Source organism: Notechis scutatus, chromosome 1, assembly GCF_049901735.1.
Source record: "Notechis scutatus isolate UNSWTSFEM ecotype Mainland chromosome 1, rNotScu1.2, whole genome shotgun sequence".
NCBI classification, from domain to species: Eukaryota; Metazoa; Chordata; class Lepidosauria; order Squamata; family Elapidae; genus Notechis; species Notechis scutatus.
In genome coordinates this window covers 251,120,708-251,141,507 of record NC_142009.1, presented here as the reverse complement: position 1 = coordinate 251,141,507, position 20,800 = coordinate 251,120,708, and the positions used below count along the sequence as shown (strand labels likewise).

The following is a 20,800-nucleotide window of genomic DNA, read 5'->3' as shown; positions in this document are numbered from 1 at the left end:
AAAAATCAATCATATATTTAGATAGGGACATGCAATCCAATAGTTTTCTGATACTTTGACACAATTTTTCCCTTCCTACTGGCCATGCTAGCTAGTGTTAATCAGAAATCATATAAATGTTACATAATTTCAGTTTTATTAATCCGCAAAATAGAGCAAAATGTATACAGTGGAACCTCTGGTCGCAAATGCTCCTTTTCATGACCAAATTGGGTGGCGAACAAGAAATCCACCCAATTTTTGAATTAGGTCATGATTCAAAAATTGGGTAGTGAACAAAATCAGTGCGGAAAGATTTCTTTTCCGCACTGATTTCCCCTTCACCTCCATTTTTTTGATTGCGTGCATGTGCAGTCGGTCGTGCTTCCAGACACGACCAAATCAGGTCACGTCCAGAATCTGGGAACAGATTACAGTCACGACTCAAGGTTCCACTGTACATCACAGTTCCAAACATTTTAACAAAATGTGAAGTTGAAGATGGAAGATTATTTTTCTCTGTCCCTTTATCTCTTCTTTTAACAATACAATAAACAATGTATGTTTAATCAGAAGTAAATCTCTTCATGGTGCCTAATTGTGAAAGATTGCAGAAAGACAAAACCAAAACAATAAATGATCATGTGATATGTTAAAGGCTACCAAATTTATAAAAATTATGTAAATAACTTCCTGTACTTCATGTTGATTATCTGTTTCATCAAATATGTAAGTATTACCTGAAATAAGACATATGTGCGTGAATAGTGCCCTTGGCAATATACAGTATATTACAAAATTCAATTGAACTGTCTGCCAGTTTGTTGGGGAACTCCTCAAATGCTATCTGGAATAAAAGTATAGCAAACTTAAGTCATCTCCCTAATCAGTTTAATCTCTGCAAAGTTGCAAAGATTAACAGTGTTGGCAACCTTTAGAATGATCAAATGTGATCTAACCACAACAAGGGACGAACAGAAATATCTCTACTTTCAGCTCATTAATCAGCTGCTCAAAAGTAAAAATTAAATCCATGTATGGGTCAGCTGTATGAATTGGGCTGGCAGTAATTTGGAACAAAAATCTGGAAAACCAGATTTTGCATGCCACTCATGTTTTCAGTGCCCATGCTTCCAAAGCACAGAAACTAAATATCTGCCACCAGCCCTGGTCATCTAGCTCAAGTAGTAGTACTGCTGGGCAAGTTTTTCAGTATAGTAGCAGCAATGGCGAATGTGTCCATTGAGCTTAACTTCAAGTCTCACTTCCATTCATCTGGACATCATGGCATCTGGTTTCTTCTAAGGAGGTCTTAGGAAATCATCACCACCCCACCTCCCTGTCTTTGCTGACATGGGTATTTATTTGTTTTCTTTCAAAAGGAAATGCAGCTGTCTTTGTTATTCATGATTATCCTATGATAATCCCATGATAATCTGCTGGGCCTTGAAGGAGGCAGTGGTATATCTATCTCAGGAGGTGTCAGCCCTCCCGGGTAAACTAGACAGGAATCACAAGTAGATGAGATAATTCTACTTTATTGTATGGCAACTTTAACAGGATCTTGTAAATCTGAAGGTTCGAACTTCATGTTGCCATTTTTAACCATTTGATTAATTGGGGTGGGTTCTTCCTAAATGCCTTCTTCTGAATGTTATTAAGTCTTTGGGGACTCCTTTTTTCATCTGATTTTTTCCTAGGTAGCATCTTTCCCTCATCCTCCTTATCCAAGCATTCCATTATAGGAGGAGATTACACACACACACACACACACACGCACACGCACATACTTTATTCAAACTGAATTTATATATAAGTGATTGCATGACTTTTCTAGACACCATGCACTAAATCAGGGGTCTCCAACCTTGGCGACTTTAAGACTTGTGGACTTCAATTCCCAGAATTCCTCATCCAGCTTTGCTGAAGTCCACAAGTCTTAAAGTCGCCAAGATGCTGGCTGAGCAATTCTGGGAGTTAAAGTCCACAAGTCTTAAAGTCACCAAGGTTGGAGATCCCTGAACTAAATAAATGAATAAATAAGTAAATAAATTGCAGGAGAACATCATTCTACCCAACTGTTGTCCAGTCTCTAATATTCCCTTTGGGGGAAAAATATGAAAAATGCTGATGGATACCACCTATAGAAAATGGATTATCTGGTTTGTTTCAATTGGATTTCATACTGGGGCATAGTATAGAATCAGCACTGATAATGCTCCATCTTTGTCAGAATCAGGATGGGGTGATACATCCATCCTTGTGGACAAGCTGTGGAGGTTGGGAGTGGGAGGCACTGTTCTGCTGCAATTTGCCTCCTTAATCAGTTGTTAGTCCCACTCAGTTAATGTTAATGAAGGGGGAGGTGCCTCATTTCAGGAGTGCTTAAGGTTTGATACTCTCCCTTCTTCTGTTTAACATCTACATGAAAATTGTTGAGAATATCCATTGGTTTGGGGTACAATATAATCAGCACACTGTATTATATCTCGACATGCTGTTCAGCTGTTCAGGTCTAGATGAAGCAGAACAGACTTCAGCTCAATCCGGACAAAATTAAGTTGTTGTAACTGCTTGAGCCAGTGTTGATTGGGGACATTTTTATTATGGGGTAGCATTTCCCCATGTTATGCAAATTGATGGAGAAGTGATAACCCGGGAGCATGCTGTTCTCAAAAAAAGATATTTTATTTATATTCGTATGTTTTGTGAAAACCCAAATAAAACTCTATAAAAAATAATAATTATATTTATTTTAAAATAAATAAATATTTACTTATTGTGAAATAAATAATTAAAATAATTAAGCATAATAAAATAAATAAATAAATAAAATAAGTATAAACATTTCACAAAAATCATTGAATACCCAATATGCAGTCAGACAAATGTATAATAAGATAACCTCCACCCCTGTCCTTCTCTAGGTTTGTCCTTGCTCAAATCCAGAAAGATGTGGCTACCCATGGATCTGAGATTTAGCAACAGTTGCCCTGTAATCCAGTTTATGAATCCCACTTTACTAGTCTCAAAATACTGTGGCTTTTAGCAGAACAGAAAAGGTGATTGCTTGTGCCTACCCCAATCTTACAGTGAATTTTTGTTACCTAAAGTAAATGAAGGGAAAGTCCTGATTTAATTCACATTCAAATATTACCTCTTGCCATTTCAGGAAAGCAGAAACGTAGTAATAAATTATAATATTTATAAATTTAAAAAAAAACCAGAAAAACAATGCTGATTTTTTAAAAGGTGTAAATCTATCAATATCTTACCCAATTATTTAAAAACATTCTTCTTTTTTACCATCTATTCATTTACAATCCAGAATGAGCTATAAGAAGACAGTCTTCTGAAATGGCATAAACAAAAGACGTCAAAGGTAGACGTTTCCAGGGAATCATAAAATGAACGTTTAAGACATTTAAGCCACTGGTCCCACTTTCTACTCGGTTAAAAAAAATCTAAATTAATGCATCCTTGACAATGGCTGTCTAGCTTTTGCGTGAAAACATCCAACACGTGAACGCTCAACAACTTCTTTTGGTAAGTGGTTTCACTGTTGAAAAGCTTATAATTGGGGTACTTCTGATATTTAAACAGAATCTGTCTTCCCTACCTTCTAGGGTGACAAAACAACAGACCATGGTCTTCAGACCTGGGGCACCACTTCCAGTTCTTGAAGAAAACTGTATGATCTCCCCTTGATTGGCTTTTATTTAGGTTAATATCCTAATTTCTCAAACTCCCATCATTGTAGTTCATTAAGCATTCTCACTGCACTCTTTGAACTTGTCCACAAATTTATGAATCTTTAATTTGATCTGACCAGTGGAGGTTAAAAAAGAACTATTACAGGTCGTCCTCAGGTTACGATGGCAATCGGGACCCAAACTAAGCAATGCAGTTTTAAAGTGCAAAATCATGTGATGACATTGCCTAGTCTAGTGGCAGCAAAGCCAGAACTCCAGATTGCTGTTGTAGCTCCAGGATTACACTGCTTGTTAAATAAGGATCTTGTGTGACTATGATGTAGAATGATGTGGGATTCCCACACAAACAAGCTGGTGGACAACAGTTATAAGCATTTGGGCAGGGAGCAGGTAGACAAGTGGGCAGGTGCCACCAATGGTTACTACAAAGAGCAGGCAGATGGGTATTATGGAGGGTGGGTATGGATTCTATTACTCTCAGCCAACTTTACTAACCTATCAAGATCGTTTCTAATTTTGCTCCTGAGTTCTAGAATGCTAGTTGTTCTGCCCAGTTGTCCTCTAGAAACAGTCCCTATGTCTCTTTGTCCAAGTGGGCTTTTTTGGCACTCAACTCAATATCAAATTCCAGTTGAACTTATCTAGCATAGTAATGAAGCAAAAACTAAGGCATTCCTTCTGACCACATGCTTTTGTTTAAAATATCATATACACCATCTAGAAAATGCACCCCTCCTCAACGGCCTACTGTTTCAGACAGATTCTGATTGCAGGTTCGGTTGAGGAGTATCTGTTTTAATCCCCACAATACTTGCAGGAAAGCAACGTTTTCCTTTAAGAGAATAACAGGAAGAGATGCTTCTGCCTTCCCAATCAAAACAAATAAATGAAACAGAATGTGTGGCATTCTTAGGTGAAAGCTGAACCACTCTTGTTAGCCTGCCGCACAAAAGCAAACAAGAACAAAAGGAAGACAGTGTTAAGCGTCTGTCATAACATCACCCTGTAAAAAGAGCTTATCCCCAAATTAACACAAACCCCTGCAGGTGTTGCGCTGAGAAAATTAGATCACACAGTGTGATTGGAAAAGGGCAAATCAATCTCAGGCATCTTTGGTAGCCATGATGGACATACATGATGTATGTTGTTCTATTTTAATTGATCTGTCCTTTTCCAATCACACCATGTTATTGGTGGCTAATTTAATTCCCCGAAGATGTCAAAAGTCATTGCTGGACAACAGTCGTGGTAGAATCTGAAAACTAGCTACTGTCTGCATATTTATTTGCTTTTGACTATGCTGCTGACTTGGGAAATACTGCAAAACATATGCCAGAAAACAGCATTTGGGCTTGATCTTCTTCATTAGATAACATTTATGATTGTGTATTAAACATTTTTAATAGTGTATTAAAATAAAATGTAATTCTTCAACTTTAATTTTAAGAGCGCTTGTTCATTTTGCACCTGAAATTAGTAACAGGATGTCCTAAAATAATTCTTTGCAAGAATTTGCAATTATACTGATAAAATAAGTATACAAATCCTATCTCACATTTATATGATCAAATAGCATATGAGTTGGATGTGCTGAGCTCTCATTTTCAGATTATTTGGGAGAAATTCAAAATTTCAGGATAATTGAAACCTCCTAGATTTTAAGTGACATTTTCGAGCGATATTTTCAAACGTCTTACTGCATTCAAATAACATTAAAAAATCACCATGTTTATGGTATAAAAATATATTTTTAATAACATTATATCAGTGGGACCCATGGGGGGAGGGTAATGCGAATGTAAATCTTTAATCTATAGGTTGCTTATCATAATTCTTTCATCATCCATTTGTCTTAATTCAATCCAATCATACAATTTTTCCCAAATTCTACAATATCCAGAGTCCTCTTTCTCTTGTAACATCAGGGTTAATTTATCCATCTCAGCACAAACCATTATTTTTTGAATAATCAATTCGTCTGATGGTATATAATTATGCTTCCAACATTGAGCGTAGGCAATTCTAGCAGCCATTAAAATGTATAACTTTGTATATTATATATTTTTCCCACATTTCTTTTTAAATATCCCTAACAAGAATAATTCTGGTTCCAATTCTATTTGTTCCTTAAGGATCTCTTGCAACCATTTTTTTAATTTTAAGCCAGTACTTCTGGACTTCTGAACAAGACCACCACATATGATAAAAAAGTACCCTCTTTCTTCTTGCACTTCCAACATGCTGGGTTCATGTTGGGATACATCTTTGCCAATCTCGCAGGAGGCAGGTACCATCTATAAAACATTTTTTTCATTGCCACACTTAGAGGCACTGCTTTGCGGAGCTCTCCAATCCAAGGAAGTCAATCTGGAGGTCATTACAGACTATGACATAAGGGAGGTCCAGGGCCAATGATCACTATATCTGTTCCATTGTGCAAGAAAGAGCCCCTCCATTCAGAAAGACAGTTTCTGAATCCAGCCTCATGAATGTATTGAAATGATAAGGCCATCAGATGGATTTCCCTTCAATTACATTGCAAAAAATAATAATAATGATGCAAAAATGTACACGAAATTGCCTGGCCAAGAATATGAGTAGGTCAAGTGTCATTGACTTGGAACTAGCCTATGCAAAGCAGAACTTCAACTATGATTTGATTTTGATTATAAAAATTAATAAATATTCTAATAAGACTTGCTAGGATTGTCAACAATTGATCATTCATAATAAAGTTTTTTGAGATGAACAAAAATTCCTGCTAGTGACCAAAAGCATAATGTATTTAGAACTATTTATTTTTATCAGAATCATCATTAGGCTAAGAACACATAAACTGGAAATGCACATTGCTATTTTCCAGAACTACAACAGAAAAGGAGGGGGGGATGCTTTGTAATGTTAATTTGAAAATATTTATTTAAAAATAGTCTTCTGCCTGTCATACTCATAATACAACTCTTTTTTAGCAACCATTTATTAGAATATGAAACTTGGTAAGTAAATCCTATCAGATCCAGCAATCCCACCTGGATTTTAAACTACTTGAACTTGCTCAGTACACATGATGTGCTTCTTTTATTTTATAATCTTAGCATGGCCTTGAAAAAGTAAACAGTAAAGTAATTGGAATGGAAATTCACGCTATTTGTTGTGTAACATTCTTTCTTTCTACCATTCCCTCTCAGTTAGGAATCCTTGTCTTGTCTTGTCTAGACAAGATTCTTCCAGCACAAAGCTGTGCACAACTCTGGTTCTCTAATGCAGTGTTTCTCAACTTTGGTGACTTTACAATGGGTGGACTTCAACATCCAGAATTGCCAAGCCAGTTGAAGTCTGCACAGTGTAAAGACTCCTTTGGTCTTCACCAATATAGAAAACCTACAGCCAGCCTTTCACATGACAGTTTTGGACCACTTTTGGAATGAGGCTTCTGGCAAAAGTACCAAGTGCCACTCAAAGATCAATTAAACTGTTGTGGCATTTGATTCACCCTGGGACAATAAGTGATTCAGATGTAGCAGCTGTCTAATCAATCATTAAAAAAAACTGAAGGACAGAAGAAGACAAGGAGAAGTACAAGCTCTTTAGATATTTTTCATGACCCTTCAATGAAAAACAATATTGAGGAGGCTGCAAAGCTGTTCCACAGGAGCAGCTTAAATTTAAAATCATCTAAAAATAACTCTGTAGGTACATCCTTAAAATCTCTAAACACATTTTACCCTTTAACACATTGTAATAACCTATAATCAAGATGGTTAAAAACTGTTTTTTTTACATATTCATTGCCTCAGATATAGCATGCTGATTATTATAATTCTGTTTTAGGTGATGCAAAAGACAGAAGCAAAAGAGGGCAGTAAAATTAATTAATCTGGAATAAAAATCTATGATCTTGCGATATGCCCTCGGACAAGATTTGGCTCCATGTTGATACCACCAAAAAGAACACAATTCTTCTTCCTCTTCTTTTTCTCTTCCTCCTCCTCCTCTTCTCCTTCTCCTTTATCTTTTCTTTGATAATTTGGGGGGGGGGGACCCTTCCCAATTAGAAAAAGTATTCAAGAGGCCCTGTTTGTTTCTATGTACCATCAAATGATGTTAATGATAGAATAAGATCATTCTCATTCATAGACCCAAGAAAATTTCCTTTGGGGTGGTTTTAGGACCTTAAAAAAGTTAATATTACTTTCTTGAAGACCAGCAATACTTGTATACTCACTCTCACAAAATTAAATCCAACTGAGTTCCAGAAGGGAATTCCCAAGTATATATAAATACACAGAAATACAGCTTAAGACAGACTTCTCTTCAGACTTGTTGGCATTTCTTTGAATTGTTTTGTTTCTTTGTTGTTTTGCTCATTATTAGCTGTCTAATCAATTATAGCCGTCAACATATTCTGTACATGAAATATCCTCTTGGTATAAATAGCATTAAAATAACTTGCCAGGAAAAAAAAGTTTTGTTTTAATCAGATCCTAAGCTGTGTTTTTCCACAAAATTTTATAAAATATGTATATTAAAATTCACCATCCTCATTTCATGTGGAGAGCGTGTGCTGTAATTAAAGCTGTTTTACACCCTCTTGCATTTTCCATGGAAGCAGTTTGTCCCTTTGGATGTGTTCATAGAACCAGTAAACTAAAATCTATTTTAGGGTAACTACATTTCCCCCCCTAAATTATATAGAAAAATCACTTTGATTCAGACATTGTACCATGAAGGAGAAGGTGAGAATCTCCCCTATCTTTTAGAAGGATCGCTTGAGGTTTTTCCTTTAAGTTGCAGGCTTCCCGGGCATAATTTTTTTTTTACACATCATCAGATCTCTTCTTTCATGCAGTGTTGATAAGTAACAGCTGGATCATAAGCTCCTTCATAGCTACAGGAATGTTTATATTCAAAGTACCTAAAACCAGAGGTGGTATTCAGCAGGTTCTGACCAGTTCTGGAGAACCGGTAGCAGAAATTTTGAGTCGTTCGGAGAACCGGCAAATACCACCCCTGACTGGAGATTTTACAGTATTCTTCCCCTGCCACACCCACCAAGCCATGCCCACAGAACCGGTTGTAAATAAATTTGAATCCCACCACAGACTAAAACCTTTTCACTTTCACTGACCAGTCACAATCTACATTGTTATCGTATCCTTATTTCTTTTCTCTGATTGTCTCTTGATAATGCACCTTTTCAGTCTTGTGCAAAGGGCACCAAAATATTAGCCAGATTATAAATTCATGGGAAAATTATGTTAAGAAAGTGTGCTTTTGTGAATACATGTAGGAATTCATTTCCTTACATAATTTTACTTTTGTAATAAACATACCCATTCAATAGTTTAAAAAACAAACCCTAAAAAAATTATCTTCCAACCAGATATTCCAGTTTAATTCCATTAGCTTTAAATTAGATTTATTTGAAAATAAGTATTTTCAGTGTTGCAGCTTAACTGAAATAAGTAGAAAATGTTCGTCTTTTCTCTAAATTCAAATGTATCCAACATAATTTATAATGTAACTCTTATTTAAAAGTTAGCTGTTTCCTCCTTATTAAATATTTCTTTATACAATATTTCATTGCAACTGGATAATTATATTATTATTATTATTATTATTAAAAAGCTTTTATACGTAAGTCTGATGGTCTAGCAAACTCTTAACTTTTCAACTGAGATTCCAAAATAAGTGATAAAATCTTTAAAAATTACTTCTGAATGCTCATTTTGAACTTGCAAATGTACTGGCAAAAGACTTATTTGTTTGTGTGTAAAAAAAATAGTTAAACCCTAACAAGGAACAAAATTTGCCACACCACACTATTAGGTTAAAAATAAAATAGTATAATAAAGGAAATACAAAGGCTTTGGCATGGTTTTTACAATCAACAATGGTTAATTTTGATATGTCGTTGTGAACAACTTCAAAACACTTAGGTTTAAAACTCTTGCAAGCACTTTTAATTGATTAGGAATGAATTCTAGATGCACAAAATGATTGGACTGTGAACAGTAGTACAACTATAGCTAAGAACAATTAACTTTTGCTGACCAAAAAAGAAATGTTTGATGCATGAAAATGTGTGTAAAACATCTATAGAATATTCTTGTTGAATATAAATGAAATTAACTTTATTATAGAAATCATTCTGGGAGATTTCTAGGGAAGACAAATACTTACATTTTGACATAAAACAAATTGGATTATATCAGAGACACAATCTACCCTTTCCCTATCAAACTTTTCTTCTTTGAAGTTAACCCTATGTTTGCAAATAAGCATCATCTGTTTATAACCTTTGGAAATTTCAACAGATATTTTCCTTACAGAAATATACTCTGAATTGTTCCCGGTTGAATTATATGCAGTGAAATAATATAGATTTGGATCATAGTCTGGAATCTATGAACAAATTGGTAGAAGTATTCGATACAGTTTGATAAAACTCTTAATTCATGGCAAAGGTTGTTGATCATGGCTTCCTTTAAAAAAAAAACTTCATGACCAACACAAAAGCAAACATCCATTCAGTCTACATTGTTCTTTCATTATAACATAGAAATGCCCATTTACAAATAATACACCAAAATGAATGAAAGTTTGGATACCAAAATGAAGATTTGTTCCAACTGATATAATTCCTTCAATATACAAAGGTCCATGTTAAAGTCTTTCCTTGTGTGTTACATCACAGGATGCAGTTGTAGTACAGAAGTATGTGGAAAGTCATTCTTCTTTTAGAAATACAGATCAACCTCCAATTGATGTCCATATAGCCATTTGCAAAATCAGCCCATGGTTTACTGTAACCTTGGCCAGTACTGAGACATATCAGGTTCACTGCCAGGAACTTGAACAGGAACTGACACTCCAGGAGAAATTAGACCTTGAAGAAGGGGGAAAATGTGTTTGGGTGCATGCTTATAGATCAACTGCCGGATAACAGATGATAGAGATAGATAGATAGATAGATAGATAGATAGATAGATAGATAGATAGATAGATAGATAGATAGATAGAGATAGATAGATAGATAGATAGATAGATAGATAGATAGATAGATAGATAGATAGATAGATAGATAGATAGATAGATGTAGGTAGGTAAGTAGGTGATAGATAGATGATAGAGAGAGAGATAGGTAGATAGGTAAGTAGGTAGATGAGACAGACAGACAGACAGACAGACTTGTCCCTATGACAAGGGGCACTTTGAGAAACCAATGAATAAGAATGCAACTTAAAGTGTTAAGGCACTGAGAATTCTGATATGCTCAGTGTGATCACTTCAAGAACTTCTGTGCATGCACAGATATCTTTGTGAAATAATAAGTTATTTTATTTTGGCTATTGAATCCTGGCAGAGGTTCTATATATGTGTATATATGTGCCCAGATCATATATGTTTCTCTCACTTCCCAACCATCCTTTCCAATGGTTTACATAATAATGATTATAATAACATAATTACAGTATGTCCATCTATAGGTTAAAAGATATCCAGCAGTACAGCAGATATTCAGGATGGTGCAAGGATTGGGAGAAGTAAGGTAACATTGGATTCAGTGCAATTTAATTCCTCAATAGATAAATATGTGCAAATTACATGTTTTTTTCTTTATAATATTCCTTTAAAAAGAGACTAACAATTGAATAAATAAAAGAGAGAAACATCATATAACAAGAAATGTGAATGATCAAAATCTACATAATGATATGCTAATATATAGCATAAGAATTGTGTTTATTATTTATTTGGAATACAACACAAGCACAGCTTGGGAGCGTAGTGTATAATAATTAAGTTATAAGTCTTCCATTGACTAATGGGACTTTGAAATTTCAACTATTTAGATAGACAAAGTGTATTTGATTATTTATCTGATAAAAGGATTGGTCTACAAAATTCCATTACAATGGTCTTTCGGTTAAGGTCAAGCATTAGCATTTGTCCCTCAACTGAACTGAGCTTTATCTTCCTGAATTCCTTAATTTTTATCTCCTTCTCCACTATGGAGACAAAATCTTGCCAAACGTTTATCTTAGTAATTTTTGATTACTGTACTATTATATTGTATATGATTATAAACATGGATTGCACTTTTGTGCATTTTTTTATATTGCGATACCCTCCTTTCCCCAAATTAGTGGAGAATTATCAATTATTCCACATGGCTAAAGAAGTGCTGAACTACAGCATTTGCATTAATGTATAAATGATTTACATTAACAGTGAATTTCTAACAAAATAGGGCTTTCTTGTTCATTAGGCTATTTTATTCATAATCTCCAATGATATCTAATTAGATTCTTAAACACTTACATGTTATGCCCTCTCCTTTTGTTTAAGAGTTGATAATAAGTCATCAATTTTTGCCCAAAGGAATCAAAATTCTGATTCATGGGTAAGCACTCCTCATAAAGTATCTCTGATGAAGATACCAATGGTTGCTCACCTGTTGAAGTGGTTCCAGAGGCGCCCATTGGCTGGCTGTTCATATGTGTCTGCATATGAGGAGGGGTGTATGTATCATAGCTCCTCCCATTTACTGATGGACTTGTGGGCAACATGCAGGAATAAGAAGAAGTCTGGCTGGGTACTGGGGGCTGTGGGGGGAAAAAAAGACCAATATCATGTTCATTACTAAAAGTAATGTTGATCATTTTATGTTCCTTTCTTTTCTTTTCTTTTCAACAGACAGCCCAAATGTAATCTCCACAAACTTGCACAACATTCCTATTTACTGATTTGTTCCACTATGTTGGATGAGCTTTATGTTGAAATAGGAAATTCTGGTGCTCAGCTGCATTTTCTAGCATACAGAGGTTGGCTCTTGTTTGCCAACACAACTGACTCAACTTCTCCCCAGGGCAACAAACTCTCCCTGATGTGCTAGCAGCCACTGACATGCATCAATAAGGCAGCCACGTAAAAGCTATTTTTAAGTCCTCCCACTCACCATAAAGCAGGCTTAGAGTTCGTTTTCCCCCCATTAGAAAAAAAATAATGGGAGGGGGAAACATTGATGGCCTAATTAGGTTCAGTGCCACTGTGGATGGAGTCAGAGGGAGGGCTTTCCCAAGCTGACCCCTTTTTTCCATTCAGCGCCAACTCTACCCCATTTGTGATGGTCTCAGAGGGTGAAAAGTAGAAAGGAAACAGTGATACAATGCCTAGAAAAGCCGCATTTCTGCAAGGCCCTTCTGTAGCTTTGTGTCTGTTTCAGAGACAAAGGGTCACTTCTCTGTTAACCCTTTCAAACCCTGTTTTCATGGCATGATTGACTGGGAGAGGGGAGATTAGTTCATCCTAAATCTTTCTAGGTTAATTTTCCAGGTTAGTTGACAAGCTTTATGATGATGGCACAGCCCAGCCTCTGCCCAATTAAACACATCATGGAAACAGACCCGTGGCATCCTTTCATTTAAATTTTAAACACTGCTTTCCTATCTATGGATAAAGTCCACTTCACCTCTATTTTCATAAAAGCTTTCAAAACATTTGCAAGCTAAGGAATTAACAGTGAAGCATGTACAATCAGAACTGTCACTTCCAAAACTGGAATTTAGGAGAAAATCTTGGATCTTTCATGATTATTCTAAGTGCCCATCCAAAGCATCTACTCTATATTAATAACAGGCGATCTATATTTCCAGTTTGCAAGTCTTGTCTTCCTTCAGTCCAAAAGGAAGGAATGTATTTCTCACGCCATTTAGATTAGATTCTGGAGCATGTAGAAACCTGGGGAGAAGGTGACAAAAGAGGAGAAATACCCAAAGAGCTAAGAGGAGTCCATTTGTGCAATTTTCATTTCATTCAACAATGCAAAATATTTTTCATCCAAATCTTGTATGCCTCAGTCTTCCATTTGAAAGACACTGCCATATCTGGAATATCAGTCATCTGGATAGGCATGAAAACTGTGTCAGTAACACTGGCATCACTTTTCAATTGGTGCCTTTTCTTCCATATATGCTACATTTCACTTCCTCTCAGCATGAAGCTGGGATTTATGAAAATTGAAACTCTTGATATATTTAGCTGTGCCTGATTACAAAAAAGACAGAACTTTAAGTGCAAAGTATTTCATTTTGCAGTATAATTCTATGCATATTGCCCCAGAAGCAAATTTAAATATTAAGTAAATTGAAGTTGATCTCTGTGGGTGTATATACAGTATATATACTGTGTGTATGTATAATATATTCTCTCTCTCTCTGTGTGTGTGTGTGTGTGTGTGTGTGTGTGTGTAAATATGTATTAAATATGTATGTGTATGTGTGTATTCACTTGGTTATTAGCCTGGTTATTACAGAGGCATATATAGCATTATAAATTTTCCAAGTATAATCATATATAATTCCAATAATTTGTCCCATTAACTTTTTCTCCTTGATAGAATTATCTTCAACAATTGGAAGCTGGAAGTTGGGTGAAATACCTAAAAGATCTCAAAAGTATTTAATCTCTAAATAGTTTTTTTTTTTTTTTTTTTTGTATTCAGAGACATAGGTCCTAACTTCTGAGGTTTGCAAATGTAGGGTGTTTTTTATGCTACACTTTTTAAGACGCTTGATAAGATAGTTGTTCAAGCTCAGCCATTGAATATCCATAACTTGCTATCTTCCTCAGAGTGCAACAATGATTAGGGGCCTAGAAATGTGTTCTTTTCCTGAGTACTAATCTGCATGCTTACAAGCACGAGGGTTAGCAGCAACATTCATTTCAACACAGCTATTTAGAACTGCAGGTGCTGTTCACATACTCTGCTTCCCCTTGGGTATTTCTAGGGTGCCAATAGCCATGGTGTCTCATCAGCAAGGTGTAAGTCTGCTAGCATGTTAATAAGCTCTTTCTCCATAGCAGCTCTATACTAATGAGTTTTTCTAGTTAGATACTTTTTTAAACAGATATTTTTTTCCATTTATCCAGTTGAAACTTTTTGCCTTTTGGATTCAGAGTCTCTGGATGATTTAATCAAATCCTTTCTTCCACTTCCCAGGCTACACTATAAGGGGTAAGCGTTAGAAAACTCTTCTCAGGATCTGCCTATTTTCTTCTATAATATACTGGGGTGCAGGTTTTAGTGGCTAAATGTAATGGCAAAATAAAAATTGGAATAGAAGTTGGGCTGGACCAGAAACCAATTTGGAGAAGGGGAATTCTTAAGAAGTAAAATAGTGCTTAGGACATCCTTAGTTTACTTTTTTTTTAAATCCCTCAAATTAAAAAAAATTGAGTATGCCTTACACTTCTCTTTCAATGATCACTGAAATTTCTACAGTATTTTGGTTTCTTCTACAATTTTGTGATCAGTTTGATATTTTAAAGAAATGTGGTTGAATGGATAGGATAGGTACCATTCAAGCATTTCCAGGAATCTAAATGCAGCCCCAAACCAAGTGTCTAATGCTAGCAAAACAATCTTGAGTCTGAATTTACTGTCCTTGCTAGAGAAAAAATGGGGTTACATTGAACTATTACCAAAACTGATCAGGCAATTCATCGCAAGCCGTTTCATTACAACAGGCATTCCATTATACCATACTATGTAGGTTCAAAGAAAGTACCAAATATTCAGACAACCCATCAGTATCACTCAAACAACAATTCCAAATGTTATCAAGATGTCCTTAATGACCACTGACTTACATTCAATGGAAATTTCTTTGCTAACTTTCTCCAGATCAGTACCACTGATCACAGTTCAGGACAGACAAAATACATGTATCAGTCTATACTGGACTGCATATTTTGGATATGAGTCAGGTCTACTAATTTTCTAGTAAAAGATGCATAGCATGGAGGCCTGAGAAAAATTCTTATGGATTCTTGGAAGTCAACAAAGCACTCTTTAGCCTTATGTTCCTGTTGCTTAAGCAAGATTGCCTGTTTGAGATCAAAGCCTAGAAAATTTATCTTTCAAGGGTCTCATAGCCTATAGAATTGGGATTATAAGAATATGATTTCAAACTTCATTGATATTAATCTGAATTTTTGTCAGATTACATTAATTCGGATTAATAACTGCCCATGTTTCCTACTGTGCAACACCATTGTAATAGCACTAACATTCTAAGCGCATATTTAAAAGAAGGAATACTCTAATGCTTAGAAGAAATACAAACCCAAAGTATATATGTGTTCTTAGACAGTGTGGTGTCATGGTTAAAGTGTTGGACTAGGACAGAAGTCTCCAAACTTGGCAACTTTAAGACTTGTGGACTTCAGTCTTAAAGTTGCCAAGTTTGGGGATCCCTGGACTAGGACCACAAAGACCCAGGTTCAAATCCATTCTCTATCATGGAAACTCAGTGGTTGACTCTAGGCTTTGCACAATCTCATATGCTATTCATATTCAAAATGTTGTTCTTGTGGGGAATAACTTAGACAAAGGAATGCTAAGTAAGCTGCTTCATCTCCCGAAGACAAATTGGGAGATAAATCTAATTAATGAATAAATAATCAAGAAGTGGCAGCTCTGCTGGCTATAAATAGCCCTACAGTAATACTATGATTCCCATAGGAACAGAGGGCCCATTTCAGGATGACTTGGAATGGTGAAGTCACTGCAAGCCAAAGGAATTGAAAGCAGCCATCCATTTATTGGCAACTTGTTCAAGTTATTTGACTTAAAGCAAATATGAGTTTGCAACCTGACCATAGCTATGGCACGTTAGATTAGCAAAGGGAGGTGCCATTTTGTTCTTGATTGTTATTTATCAGTTCACACATTTCCACTTTGCTCTTCTTATTTCATTTATTTCCACAAAATGTGAGCCCCATGCTGAGCAATGAACCTGAACCACATTATATCGACACTAGCTGTGCCGATCTTTTGGCTCAGCTAATGTAGATAAATCAACCAGAAGAAGCAATCTACATCTTTGCCAGAAAGTTTTAGATGTTTGCCTTCTAGGTTGCACCTCTATATGAGCTCCAAGGGCCCACCGAAGCTGCTGAATTTCACTTTCTAGGAATTTTTATTATTATTATTATTATTATGTTGCATATCTACTCACTGACTTTAAAACACCTTGCTGAAAGAAAGGCAAGATTCCCGAAACAAACCATTTGCTGCCTCGGTCCATATGTGACTTATTAGATAGACAGACTTTGAACATCTGAGAAATACAGTGCTTCTATCACTAACAGATCAGATAAAAATAGTAGGAAGGACGGTGTCAAACATTTGATCCATTTAGAATTAAGGAGCAGGCTGCCTTTTTGCTTTTATACTAAAAGACACTATATAGTTCTCTGTTTCTTAAATGAAAGCATTACTCCTAGTTTTCTTCATCTTCAATTCTAGAGTCTTTTACTGTTACCATACTTCAACTATAAAATCTACCAGACTATCCCAATTTACTTTCTGTCTACATGCTACCCAGATTAGTGATCCGTAAACAATTGGTAGCTTTTAGACATCTGTCATAACCAAGATAGTTAAAACACAACAAAAATATGTTTCAATGTATCACTAGATAGAGATTCGGATCAGCATGATGATTGGTAAACATCAAAGCATCAATCCCACTCCTTCTCTTTATTGCATGTGTGTGCATGTGTGTGTGTGTTTCTAATTGTGAGGGTGTGGGAATCAAAGTAGTAGTCCAGGCTTTCCCATTTTGTTAAATCAGACTGATAATATGCATAAGATCCCACAAATATTGAGTAGATTGCACACTTGGTGATAGCATCCTGATATGGAAAATCCTCTTAACCCTGGAGAAATCTCCCTTATAGTCTAGAATTGTTACTAACTTCAAAGGACAGAGATTCTGCCCAGTGATTACTCAGCTCAGACAGCATATTAGTGGATTATACTTACTTGCATAGGCAGGTTGTTAGCCATTGTGAAACTAGGCATGGGTGGCAAAGCACTGTATGTGTTTGTTAGCGCGGTGTCTGTTCTGCCCAGCATTGAACCTGATGTGAAAGAGGAAACTATAATAGAATAGATAGATAGAGAGGATGGATGTATTAGTTACACTTTGATCAGATGACTGCATTACTTTTGGCAGCATTCCCCAACTTGGCGGCTCCCAGACGCGACAGACTCTATCTCTCATAATGCCCAGCCAGTACATTTGGAAGACTCCATGTTGGGTAAAGTTGCAGGACAGTGTTCCATGGCATTGCCCAGAAAGGGTGAGTAATTGCATGATATACTTCTAAAAGCATATTACCCGGTGTTGTGGGTTGCGGGATCGGTTGGTAGACACTTGTGCTAAAACTACTGCTGATGGGAATATGACTGGGGGTGTTGCTCGCTTGTCTTCTCTGGTTTCTTAGTTTCTCTTCTCGTCTCCACTTTGCTCTCCTGTTGGAAAACCATACCTGCCAATACAATATATTTCCTATTAGTTCAAGGAGGAGAAAGAGAAATGCATCATACAAAGAAGAAAAATAACTCAGTAATGGCTGTAGAACTAAGAGAAAACGTTTGTGAAAATAAAAAGACCATCTTCATGAAATACTCGCTTCCACATTTTTGATCTATTACCATATTCATTGGTGCAAAAAAAAGTTTAGCAAAGACCATGAAAGATTATCTTTGCATGGTGGACTTTCCAAATAGGAAATTTGGGAACATATTTATTACATTTGAATTAGAACATCTCTCTAGATGAGTTCTAGATGAAGGTGAACATGCACACTGCTTTCTTTAAGAAAGATGCAGATAACTTCACCAGAATTTGCATTTATTTTATCGATCAATGTATTACTGAATGGATGAATGCCTGCTTTTCTGATTATTTCAATACTATAGGTGGATTGCAACAAAAGAAAATACAGAGTACCAAACAAAACAAGCCTTAATGTGATTAAAATCAGAATTAAAACAATTTATTAAATTATTAACAATGAAAGTCACCCATACCACCAGTGGTGGGATTCAATTTTTTTTTACTACCGGTTCTGTGGGTGTGGCTTGGTGGGAGTGGCAGGGGAAGGATACCGTAAAATCTCCAGTCAGAGGTGGCATGTGCTGGTTCTCCAAACTACTCAAAATTTCCGCTACCGGTTCTCCAGAACTGGTCAGAACCTGCTGAATCCCATCTCTGCATACCATCTTCTTGAACATGAGTGCACAGAGAAGAAAAAGAGAAAGGTAGCAAGAGCTGAAGAAAAATACTGTAGAGTCTCAGAATACCTGTATTCTTGCTTCAGGCAGGTCTATTTTGGCAGCTAGTCTCTCTCTGGCAAACACATCAGGATAATGGGTTCTCTCAAATTCTGGTAGAAAAAAAACCCATAGAATTGGCATTAAGGTAAGTTTTTTTGCTTTTAACTTTTGGAATATTCTGAGTGCACTTGTCATTCTAAATCTTTTATGAGGAATGTCATCAGAGGAACGCTTTGAACAAGATCATATAATGCAGCTTTGATTTAAAGTGTGAGATGTTATTATTGAATACCTTCCCAATCAAGTGCTTCATATTAAAATGATTTATACAATCATAGATTGTGTTCAGGTAGAAACAAATAATAGCTGCATTTAAGCAGTTAATAGATAATCCCTAAAGTAACTTTCTCACACTAACTTTCAAGACAATTTCAAATGATAACTCAGACTTCAAAACAGATGACTTCCAAATCAACTACATTGGGAGGAAGGGAACTGAGGATGGTGGATTGAGTTTTGTGTACATTTTTATCCAAAAAAGTGAGATTCAAGATTGCCTCTGAAAGTCTCACAACAAAGACAATGGATATTAGGATATTTTTGAAGTTCCAGTTCCAAATGCTTGCCCTGCTGCTTGTATAATCACTGCATCCCAAAGCCATAATAATAATAATAATAATAATAATAATAATAATAATAATAATAATAATAATAATAATAATAATAATAATAGCAACAGCAACAACATTCCTAGACTTTATCAATGGACAACTGTTCCATGTCTGTCCCAGATTGATCATACCATGCCAGGAGAGAAAAGGCAGTACAGTACTTTATGTGTCCCTTGTTCTGACTTTTGGTCATGTCTTACCTTTCTCAAGTGCTTCGATTTGTTCTTGGGTAAAGGACGTCCGATTTCTCTGCAGCTTTCTTTTCAACTGGAGTCTCATCTGGGCCTCATCTGAATCTTCTCCATTGGAGCTGATGGAATTGGTATTTTCGCCCCCTCCTTCTTGCTGTGGGCAGCCATCTGCAAAAGAAAGAGGAAACTATGCTAAGAAAGTTTGTGCTGAACTCATACACCACAGTAAACACAGCCAACCATGCCCCGGATCTCATTGTTTCATTATCCCAAAGTGACAATACAGTAATCCAATTGCTCATTCTGGAAATTATTATTCATCTATGCTGAATAATAATATTCTTGTGACTCAATCCATATTTCATTTCTCCCCCCTCCCCCTTTAATTCTGTCTGATTCTTGGAAATTGCTTGGACAAAGTCCTTGCAATTTTCTTGGCAAAGTTTTTCAGAAATAGTTTTCCATTGCTTTCTTCCTAGGACTGAGAGAAAGTGATTGGCCCAAGATTATCCAGCTGTCTTGATGTCCAAGACACCTCTTGAACTTACAGTCTCCTGGTTTCTAGCCTAAGTGTCTTAATCACTACACCAAACTGGCTTTCATATTTCACATTTGGATTTAAATTTTTATATGTGCTAAATCTAAAACATATGTATGCTACTTTTGAAATCTATGACTTACTAAAATGTACATGGTCGTTTTGATCCAGTTTGAATGCAGGAGTTGAAAGCATTGTACTCAACACCCAAACATTTTCATGAGATTGACCCTAAACTGAAATGCAGAAAAAACTTGTAGATGTCAGGACCTTCTCTGCTCATTGTAGCATGTATGGCAGTCAGAAGATGGCTAGGACTGGAGAGGCTGTGGTATCTATTGCAATGATTTGTCTATTTTGAAGAATACAGAGAATTCTTGGATGGCAAATTTGATAAGGGCAATTCAGTGACTTCTAGGCAAATGGAATGGTGGCAGAAAAGACACAGGACTTATTCCTTTCTATAATTCAGTGATGTTCAAAATAGCTGGCAATAAAGCATTAATCAATATATATAACAGTGGAGAACCAAACATATCCAAGGTAGAAATATCCAGTTCCAAAATATCTAAACA

At 36.0% G+C, this 20,800-nt stretch overlaps 2 protein-coding genes across 15 annotated transcripts in view; one reads left to right on the top strand and one right to left on the bottom strand.

The window, feature by feature from the left end:
- ELP4 (elongator acetyltransferase complex subunit 4) overlaps window positions 1-17,956 on the top strand; it is a 159,261-nt gene extending 141,305 nt beyond the window's left edge. For both annotated transcript variants that reach the window (XM_087951056.1, XM_087951055.1), the window contains one exon: window positions 17,720-17,956. In XM_087951056.1, the coding sequence (XP_087807182.1) occupies window positions 17,720-17,854 (135 nt within the window). In that variant the 3' untranslated portion in view covers window positions 17,855-17,956. The remainder of the gene's footprint in view (window positions 1-17,719) is intronic.
- PAX6 (paired box 6) overlaps window positions 9,807-20,800 on the bottom strand; it is a 29,283-nt gene continuing 18,289 nt past the window's right edge. For 9 of the 13 annotated variants that reach the window (XM_026664630.2, XM_087951049.1, XM_026664632.2 and 6 more), the window contains 6 exons: window positions 19,697-19,855; window positions 18,853-18,935; window positions 17,885-18,035; window positions 17,527-17,642; window positions 12,151-12,301; window positions 9,807-10,581 (listed from right to left, as the gene is read on the bottom strand). In XM_026664630.2, coding sequence (XP_026520415.1) covers window positions 10,496-10,581; window positions 12,151-12,301; window positions 17,527-17,642; window positions 17,885-18,035; window positions 18,853-18,935; window positions 19,697-19,855 — 746 coding nt within the window. In that variant the 3' untranslated portion in view covers window positions 9,807-10,495. The remainder of the gene's footprint in view (window positions 10,582-12,150; window positions 12,302-17,526; window positions 17,643-17,884; window positions 18,036-18,852; window positions 18,936-19,696; window positions 19,856-20,800) is intronic. The other 4 variants (XM_087951047.1, XM_087951050.1, XM_087951048.1 and 1 more) reach the window with 1 other exon arrangement.